Source organism: Oryx dammah, unplaced genomic scaffold (genome assembly GCF_014754425.2).
Source record: "Oryx dammah isolate SB20612 unplaced genomic scaffold, SCBI_Odam_1.1 HiC_scaffold_2, whole genome shotgun sequence".
NCBI lineage: Eukaryota > Metazoa > Chordata > Mammalia > Artiodactyla > Bovidae > Oryx > Oryx dammah.
Window position 1 is genome coordinate 155,652,462 of NW_024070186.1, and position 10,589 is coordinate 155,663,050.

General features: G+C 45.9%; 1 protein-coding gene across 1 annotated transcript in view; it reads left to right on the plus strand.

Moving 5' to 3' along the window:
- Positions 1–10,589, plus strand: part of CLIC6 (chloride intracellular channel 6) — a 61,277-nt gene that overhangs the window by 34,568 nt on the left and 16,120 nt on the right. Inside the window, exon 2 of the mRNA XM_040266074.1 lies at positions 10,205–10,314. Coding sequence (XP_040122008.1) covers positions 10,205–10,314 — 110 coding nt within the window. The remainder of the gene's footprint in view (positions 1–10,204; positions 10,315–10,589) is intronic.

The following is a 10,589-nucleotide window of genomic DNA, read 5'->3' on the forward strand; positions in this document are numbered from 1 at the left end:
GATTACATTAGCTCTTTGACCCCCGGATCCCTCCCGTGTTTCTATAGGGACAAGAACACTTTCCTGCACATAAGATGAAAATTCTCTTCTTGCCTGGAGAACTCCATGGACAGAGGAACCAGGTGGGCTCTACTGTCCATGGGGTCACAGAGAGTTAGACATGATCGAGCAACTAACAATTTTCACTCTCATCTTCTTGGTTGAAAACCAGTGGTCAGAAAGGGGACAGAGCACTTCCAGTTTATTGCCTCTTCCTTTATCTTCCCTCCACCCTCGAACTGTGTTTTTTTTTTTTTTAATAGTTAATTTATTTTGGCTGCACTGGGTCTTCGTTGCCATGGGCAGGCTCTCTCTAGGTGCAACGGGTAGGGGCTGCTCTCTGTTGTAGAGCACAGTCCTAGGTGCACGGGCTTCAGTGGTTCCTGCACGTGGGCTCAGTAGTTGTAGCACACGAGCTGAGCTGCTCTGAAGCATGTGGGATCTTCCTGGACCAGGGATCAAACCCATGTCCCCCTGCATTGGCAGGTGGATTCTCATCCATTGTCCCACCAGGAACGTCCCCTCCAATTGTTTTTTCATGGAGTAAGGAAAAATGCTTCCTTTGCAGAATGTGTTTACCTTTTAGGCCCTCATGGAATTTTCTAGAAAGAGACCCTGAAGGTGGGATTCAGCTGGAGGGTCAGGAAAGGGTGATCTGGAGCCACCAGAGGGTCATCACCCATTTGTCAGGGGTGGGGGGCAGTCCCTCACAGGCCATGGGGAGTAGGAGTGACTTTAGTGGCAAGTGGGGGTGACTGGTGCTCCTTACGTGTCCCTCCAGCCCAGCCTTGGAAAGGTCATTGGCCGGAAGCAAAAAGCACTGAAAGGAAATTTAACAAAATGCTCCTCCACAAATTCTAAATGGAGTTAAGTGTGCAAAGAGTAGGTGAGAGTAGGTTCTGGTCTGAAGACCTGCTGACGTTTGTAACGACATTTGAACCTTTACAGCTCGGGCTGTGAGGTGGGAGTTGGTCCCAGGCCAGGACTCAGCAGAATTGCCAACATCCTCCAGTGCCGCAAACGGGTTCCGGGGCAGATGAGATTTCTCAGAACATGTCAGAGGCATCAATGCTTTTCCTTTGAGAATGACCGTCTTCGTAGGCACTCAGAAACGTTGCATTTCAAAAGGCGGACCTATGAATCTGGGTTACCCAAGTGCTCCGGTCTTCACTGGAAACAAAAAGACACTCTGATCTCTCAAACGGCCTAATTTGATTGTATCAGAAATTTATACATACAAAAATTTCCCTATAGCCTGAGAACTCTGCTGGGAAAACTTAGCCCAGAGTGTAATTAGCCTGAGAGAATTATCAGCATTGGAAAATAAAACTGTATATGATAAAACGTCCTAATTATGGCAACCGTGTCAGTTATTCACCCCTAATGCCTGTGTGTTTATCCCATCATCTCGTCTGATAATGACCATGACCAGGGCGATACTGCCTTGGTGTTACTCCCTTGGTGTTGCCCAGTAATGGGTGGTGGAGATGGCATATCTTTGCCTTTATTTTTGCTGGCACATCCTGGCATTGAAGCACATTAAAGTAATAAAATCAGGCAGCAAGGTGCCTAGTCACTCCTGCCATGTTCCTGTAACCCCCTCATTTACGACAGACTGAGACAGAAAAAAAAAATTTTTTTTTTTTTTTATTTTAGAGTAATTTAAGGTGAGGCAACACTGGATATGCAAAAACCTTTTATGGGCAGTCGTAGCAGCTGGCTGATTCTTCTAAAATGCCTGACAGCCTTCAGATCAGTGCCCGAGCTGGGTCGGAACAATTCTGTTTGATGATCACGTGGGTGGGCAATGTACAAAGGTGGCTTTCATCACTACCTTCTGGGCTGTGGGCGCTGTGCCTTGCAGACCATCATTCCACCTTCCAGGTCCTGTGTTAATTCCCAGTTCCAGTTCTGGGAAGGAACGTGTTAAGAAGGTGAAGTGTTTACCTGGCTGGATGACACAGGCGATTTTTAGGTTTTAAAAGATGAGTTGCTCCTCTCTCCCTTTTTGTTTCTCCTTAAGAAGGAGCTTCCAGGGTTCAGGAAAAACAGAGAACAATTTCAAGGGAAAACACTGGCTTGAGTTTGAGACCATGAAAGAGACAGAGCAGTGAGGCAGAAAGACCTGTTCAGGGTAGCTGTTCTCCAGATGCCGTAGAAAGCAGTGGGTCCCAGGCACAGAGCTCTTGGTCAAAGTGCATTTCCTTGGGGATCTTGGCCCCGTTCGGCATAGAGTTATAAGAGGATTCTGGAGGTTAGAGACACAAGAGAGAAGGAGAAACAAAATGGCCTGACTCTGCAGAACTTACCTTAGGCTTGACTGAGCTTAGTGTAACCACTATAAAAATAAGAGATTTAGAAGCTGTGGAACAAGTCAGGACTGGCCAAAATACATGCCTTTGTGTCCCTGAACTTTCATCTCTTCCTTCACCCCCTTTTCTCATGTGACTCTGCCCAAACCTGCAGTGGTTAAGAAAGCACCATGATTTAGGAGGGATCTCCAGCAACAAGCTGCTCAGAGTTTTATGTAGCTGAGCTCTGTACACAGCCGAGAGGAGACTGGGCAGCCTTCAAAATGGCCATAAGGCTGTGGGGCCCCCTGGTGGGGTGTGGCCTCAGGCAGCCACAGGGGCATCTACAGGGGTCCTAACTGTCACACTCCTAATCTGTCACAGACACCAGGCTATTCAGTCACTCAGTCATATCTGACTGTTTGCTACTCCAAGGATTACAGCACACCAGGCTTCCCTGTCCTTCACTGTCTCCCAGAGTTTGCTCAAAAAAAACTCATGTCCAGTGAGTCGGTGATGCCATCCACCATCTCATCCTCTGTCACCTCCTTCTCCTCCTGCCTTCAATCTTTCTCAGCATCAGGGTCTTTTCCAATGAGTTGGCTCTTTGCATCAGGTGGCCAAAGTATTGGAGCTTCAGCTTCAGCATCAGTTCTTCCAGTGACTGTTTCCTTTAGGATGGACTGGTGTGATCTCCTTGCAGTCCAAGGGACTCTCAAGCATCTTCTCTAGCACTACAGTTCAAAAGCATCAATTCTTCGGCGCTCAGCCTTCTTTACGGTCCAACTTCCGTACGTGACTACTGGAAACACCAGGTGGGCCTGCCCATAAATGCTAGAAGCTGGAAGGGAGAGCTGAGGAGTTGGAGGCTGTGAAGCCAGTGCTTCACACCTGAGGGGACCCTGAGGCCACTTACCTGAGTCTCTTGGTGCCTCTTCATGGATGTTAAGCTCACCTATTACCTTTACACTTACGCAGCTGGATTTATCAGCTAGCAGTTCTTGTAAGAACCTTCTCATCAACACATCATCCATTGGGGTGTGGTTCAAACCATTCTATCTTATGCATTAACCAGAGCACTGGACCAGCCTTATCTCTTGTCCAAGGTGGGGCTGAGGCCCTGGACTGCCAGCATTATTTTACCTTGGCAAACTTTGTTAAAAATTCAGATCTCTGGACCCCATACAATGTCTATTGAATCTGACTCTGTATTTTTTAAATTAATACTTTTGCTTCTTTTTTTTTTTTTTTTAATTGGAGTAAAACATGCAGTAAAGGAAACAAACCTTAATTAAGACTTGGTCAAGGTGAGTATACCCACCATGTTGCCACCACCCCACTCAAGCTATAGAGTATTTCCACCATCCTAAGGGCTCCTTCCACCCTTTCCAGACAATACCCAGCTTCCAAAGGCAGTTCTTCTTCTGACTCCCAACACACAGTTTTCCTGTGTTTGAAGTTCACCTACATTGGACTCTCCTAAAGGACTTTTGAGTCTGGTTTCTTTCCCTCCACATTGTGTGTGTGAGATTCATCCACATTGCAGTTTGTAGTAACAGCTGTTCTTTTCCACTGTGGTACGACTGTATGGTGAAGTGTATGTGGTGTGGGGTAGTATATGAGTATGCATCCTAAGTTGCTTCAGGCGTGTCTGACCCTTTGTGACCCCATGGACTGTAGCCTGCAAGGCTCTTCTGTCCATGGGATTCTCCAGGCAAGAAGACTGGGGTGGGTTGCCGTGCCCTCCTCCAGGGGATCTTCCCAATCTAGGGATCAAAGCCACATCTCACATCTCCTGCATTGGCAGGCAGGTTCTTTACCACTACTGCCATCTGGGAAGCCCGTATATGAGTATACTACTGAAAGGTTGTTGCTGAATCACGCAAAGATGCTGGGATCCTTGGCCTTCTGAGGAGAATTCAATCCGGGGTCAGAGACAAGGCTTCATCGCTCAGAGCTTCTGTGTCAGTCAGTCAGTCAGTTCAATCACTCAGTCATGTCCCACTCTTTGCGACCCCATGAATCGCAGCACGCCAGGCCTCCCTGTCCATCACCAACTCCCGCAGTTCACTCAGACTCACATCCATCGAGTCAGTGATGCCATCCAGCCATCTCATCCTCTGTCGTCCCCTTCTCCTCCTGCCCCCATCCCTCCCAGCATCAGAGTCTTTTCCAATGAGTCAACTCTTCGCATGAGGTGGCCAAAGTACTGGAGTTTGAGCTTTAGCATCATTCCTTCCAAAGAAATCGCAGGGCTGGTCTCCTTCAGAATGGACTGGTTGGATCTCCTTGCAGTCCAAGGGACTCTCAAGAGTCTTCTCCAACACCACAGTTCAAAAGCATCAATTCTTTGGTGCTCAGCTTTCTTCACAGTCCAACTCTCACATCCATACATGACCACAGGAAAGACCATAGCCTTGACTAGACGGACCTTTGTTGGCAAAGTAATGTCTCTGCTTTTGAATAAGCTATCTAGGTTGGTCATAAATTTTCTTCCAAGGAGTAAGCGTCTTTTAATTTCATGGCTGCAGTCACCATCAGCAGTGATTTTGGAGCCCAAAAAATAAAGTCTGACATTTGTTTCCACTGTTTCCCCATCTATTTCCCATGAAGTGATGGGACTGGATGCCATGATCTTCGTTTTCTGAATGTTGAGGTTTAAGCCAACTTTTTCACTCTCCTCTTTCACTTTCATCAAGAGGCTTTTTAGCTCCTCTTCACTCTCTGCCATAAGGGTGGTGTCATCTGAGGTTATTGATATTTCTCCCAGCAAACTTGATTCCAGCCTGTGCTTCTTCCAGCCCAGCGTTTCTCATGATGTACTCTGCATAGAAGTTAAATAAGCAGGGTGACAATATACAGTCTTGATGTACTCCTTTTCCTATTTGGAACCAGTCTGTTGCTCCATGTCCAGTTTGTAACAGTTGCTTCCTGACCTGCATACAGGTTTCTCAAGAGGCAGGTCAGGTGGTCTGGTATTCCCATCTCTTTCAGAATTTTCCACAGTTTATTGTGATCCACACAGTCAAAGGCTTTGGCATAGTCAAGAAAGCAGAAATAGATGTTTTTCTGGAACTCTCTTGGTTTTTCCATGATCCAGCAACTTGATCTCTGGTTCCTCTGCCATTTCTAAAACCACCTTGCACATCTGGAAGTTCACAGTTCACATATTGCTGAAGCCTGTCTTGGAGAATCCTAAGCATTACTTTACTAGCGTGTGAGCTGAGTGCAATTGTGCGGTAGTTTGAGCATGCTTTGGCATTTCCTTTCTTTGGGATTGGCATGAAAACTGACCTTTTCCAGTCCTGTGGCCACTGCTGAGTTTTCCAAATTTGCTGGCATATTGAGTGCAGCACGTTCACAGCATCATCTTTTAGTATTTGAAGTAGCTCAACTGGAATTCCATCACCTTCACTAGCTTTGTTTGTAGTGATGCTTTCTAAGGCCCACTTGACTTCACATTCCAGGATGTCTGGCTCTAGGTGAGTGATCACACCATCGTGATTATCTGGGTTGTGAAGATCTTTTTTGTATTGTTCTTCAGTGTATTCTTGCCACCTCTTCTTAATATCTTCTGCTTCTGTTAGGTCCATGCCATTTCTCTCCTTTTTCAAGCCCATCTTTGCATGAAATGTTCCCTTGGTATCTCTAATTTTCTTGAAGAGATCTCTAGTCTTTCCCATTCTGTTGTTTTCCTCTATTTCTTTGCATTGATCACTGAGGAAGGCTTTCTTATCTCTTCTTGCTCTTCTTTGGAACTCTGCACTCAGATGCTTATATCTTTCCTTTTCTTCTTTGCTTTTCACTTCTCTTCTTTTCACAGCTATTTGCAAGCCCTCCCCAGACAGCCATTTTGCTTTTTTGCATTTCTTTTCCATGGGGATGGTCTTGATCCCTGTCTCCTGTACAGTGTCAGGAACCTCCTTCCATAGTTCATCAGGCACTCTATCAGATCTAGTCCCTTAAATCTATTTGTCACTTCCACTGTATAATCATAAGGGATTTGATTTAGGCCATGCCTGAATGGTCTAGTGGTTTTCCCTACTTTCTTCAATTTAAGTCTGAATTTGGTAATAAGGTGCTCATGATCTGAGCACAGTCAGCTCCTGGTCTTGTTTTCTCTGACTGTATAGAGCTTCTCCATCTTTTGGCTGCAAAAAATATAATCAGTCTGATTTCTGTATTGACCATCTGGTGATGTCCATGTGTAGAGTCTTCTCTTGTGTTGTTGGAAGAGGGTGTTTGCTATGACCAGTGCTTTCTCTTGGCAAAACTCTATTAGGCTTCATTCCACATTCCAAGGCCAAATTTGCCTGTTACTTCAGGTGTTTCTTGACTTCCTACTTTTGCATTCCAGTCCCCTATAATGAAAAGGACATCTTTTTTGTGTGTTAGTTCTAAAAGATCTTGTAGGTCTTCATAAAACCATTCAACTTCAGCTTCTTCAGCATTACTGGTTGGGGCATAGACTTGGATTACTGTGATATTGAATGGTTTGCCTTGGAAACAAACAAAGATCATTCTGTCATTTTTGAGATTGCATCCAAGTACTGCATTTTGGACTCTTTTGTTGACCATGATGGCTACTCCATTTCTTCTGAGGGATTCCTGCCCTCAGTAATAGATATAATGGTCATCTGAGTTAAATTCACCCATTCCAGTCCATTTTAGTTCACTGATTCCTAGAATGTTGATGTTCACTCTTGCCATCTCTTGTTTGACCATTTCCAATTTGCCTTGATTCATGGACCTGACATTCCAGGTTCCTATGCAATATTGCTTTTTACAGCATTGGACCTTGCTTCTATCACCAGTCACATCCACAACTGGGTATTGCTTTTGCTTTGGCTCCATCCCTTCATTCTTTCTGGAGTTATTTCTCCACTGATCTTCAGTAGCATATTGGGCACCTACTGACCTGGGGAGTTCCTCTTTCAGTATCCTATCATTTTGCCTTTTCATACTGTTCATGGGGTTCTCAAGGCAAGAATACTGAAGTGGTTTGCCATTGCCTTCTCCAGTGGACCACATTCTGTCAGACCTCTCCACCATGACCTGCTTGACTTGGGTGGCCTCACAAGGCATGGGTTAGTTTCATTGAGTTAGACAAGGCTGTGGTCCTAGTGTGATTAGATTGACTAGTTTTCTGTGAGTATGGTTTCAGTGTGTCTGCCCTCTGATGCCCTCTTGCAACACCTACTGTCTTACTTGGGTTTCTCTTACCTTGGACGTAGGGTATCTCTTCACGGCTGCTGCAGCAAAGTGCAGCCACTGCTCCTTAACTTGGATGAGGGGTATCTCCTCACCGCCACCCCTCCTGACCTTGAACATGGAGTAGCTCATCTAGGCCCTCCTGTGCCCACGCAGCCACCACTCCTTGGACGTAGGGTTGCTACTCTTGGCTGCCGCCCCTGACCTCGGCCGTGGGGTAACTCCTCTTGGCCGTTCCTGTGCCGTCACAGCCTGGCATTCTCGGCCGATGCCCCTGACCTTGGACGTGGTGTAGCTCATCTTGGCTGCTGCTCCTTGGGCATGGGGTCCTTTTGTGTAATAAAGTTTATTATTAAAGTATAAAGGAGATAGAGAAAGCTTCTGACATAGACATCAGAAGGGAGCAGAAAGAGTCAGTTCAGTTTAGTCGCTCAGTCGTGTACGCCTCTTTGCGACCCCATGAATCGCAGCACACCAGGCCTCCCTGTCCATCACCAACTCCCAGAGTTCACTCAGACTCACGTCCATCGAGTCCGTGATGCCATCCAGCCATCTCATCCTCTGTCGTCCCCTTCTCCTCCTGCCCCCAATCCCTCCCAGCATCAGAATCTTTTCCAATGAGTCAACTCTTCGCATGAGGTGGCCAAAGTACTGGAGCTTCAGCTTTAGCATCATTCCTTCCAAAGAAATCCCAGGGCTGATCTCCTTCAGAATGGACTGGGTGGATCTCCTTGCACTCCAAGGGACCCTCAAGAGTCTTCTCCAACACCACAGTTCAAAAGCATCAATTCTTCGGTGCTCAGTCTTCTACCCACTTGCTAATGTTAGCAATGGAGTGTTATACTTTCCAATGAATCCAAAGAATGTCTGGAGGTTGTAAAGATCTCACCAGACCTACTCCCATAATTTACATTTTAAGATAACAGAATTAGCCAGAAGGTTTAATCCAGAGACTGTCCTCAGGCAGGATACATAATCCTAAGGAATGTGGAGGAAAAAAGAAAGTCTGTCCTTTCTTCCTCCTTGAGAATTCCAGACCCCTCTCGCCTTGGGGACCCCTAGACTTCTTATCAACCTGCCTAGGAAATGACTCTCACTACCATTTATTTATTCATTCTACTCTTGGTGGTGTCTGAGTTGTTTGCAGGTTTTGGCTATGACACTAAAGCTGCTAGGAATATTCATTTAAGTGCTTTTTGTGCCCCTAACACTCATTTCTGTTGGGAGTGAAATTGTTATGTCATAGCATAAATGCATGTTTATTTTGGGTAAATAATCGCCAAACAGTTTTCCAGAGTGGTTGCACCAATCTGCACTCTCACCAACAGTGGATGAGGAATCCGCTGCTCCACATTCCTGTCCACACTTGATATTGTCTGAACTTTTCATTTTAGCCATTCTTGTAGGTGTGTCGTTGAATCTATTTGCGGTTATAACTTGCATTGCCCTGTTAGGTAATGATGTTAAGAACCTTTTCATGTGCTTGTTGGCCATCTGGGCTTTGTCTTTGTGAAGAGGCTGATCGAGTGTTTTTTAAAACTGAGTTTGGGGTCTCTTATCAACTGTACATTTGTAGGAATAGCTTGTTATTAACAACCTCTCCAGGTGACTTAAGAACTTCATGCAAGAGAACCACCTCTGAAGAATTTCTTAAGATGCCCAATTTTCTTGACACATCTTTTTTCCTTTCTTCAGTTCTCAAACCAGCAATTGACTTTCTCCCTTTCTGTTATTCAGGTTATAGATTCAATGCTTTCCTGTCAATTCCGTTTGGACTGCAGGTGGAATAAATGGACTTCTGGCCTAAATATGGCCATTTCTGTCATCAGAGCCTGGCTGAGTCTCCTGGTCTTTCTGGTAGCATTTTGTTAGTGCTATAACTTTGTTGGGAAGAGAAAGAAGAGATTGGGAACTGCCCTAGGAGGACGAAGTCTGCGGCTCCCTTCCTTCTCTAATATCTGCCTTTCTTTTCTCCCACAAGCCCACAGAAGGGAGGATGTCTGCTGAGTGTTCTTCTGTGCCTGCGTCTGGGTACCTGTGTGTGGATGTGACCCTCTCAGGTTATCAGGGAGACATTGTTTCTACCTGTTTTCCTACCCTCCATATCAACTGTGAACAATCTGCCATCTAAGTACAAATGCTCCCAAATGGAGGAGGGGACCTAAACATTTTAGTGTCCTGGGGTCCTAGAACTCATAGGAACTAGCCCTCATTCCAGAGATGGAAACAGTAGAGAACGCTGGGCATCGTATCCCGGTGGGAGAGCCTGCAGGTCTTTTTCACAAATGATCATCCTGGCAAGAGAGGTGTGTCTCTAAAGAGGATCAAGAGATGGAGGGAGGGGAAGAGTATGTCTTTCTTTTTTGCCTTTAGTAATAAAGGGGGTTCCCTCTGGCTGCTCTTTTTCCTCTGAGAACCATTATTCAGAGGCCCCAAGTGGCAGGAAGTGGTGAGGAGATGGAAGGAAGGCAGAAGGCTCAGCCAGTGTGTCCTCCCTGCCCACGCCTCCCACTTGGAGGCTGGGGGAAGGGACCTCAGAAGTCTACTTACAGTATCATCACTGTTAACAAACATTCACCATGATTTTGTGTGCGTGCAGAGCAGAGTCTGGCATTTGTAATTGTGAGACTAGTTCTGATGAAGATCTCCTCTTCCATTTGCAGGCTGGCTGTGATGGTGAGAGTATTGGAAATTGCCCATTTTCTCAGCGTCTCTTTATGATTCTCTGGCTAAAGGGCGTTATATTTAATGTGACAACAGTGGACTTGAAAAGGTAAGACCCGGTTTCTGCAGTATTGAAATAACCATCCCCAGTTCCCTATACACACAGGCTCACAGAGAGACACCCAGGTGGACACATACAGACACACAGGCACAGGCACACACACAGAGATGGAGACATGCATCCACACAGACACACAGACACAGTGCATACACAGACCCAGATATAGACACAGACACACAGACACACACTCAGACAGACAGACAGACATGCACAGAAGCACAGAGAGACACAGACACACAGGCACAGGCACACCCACAGAGATG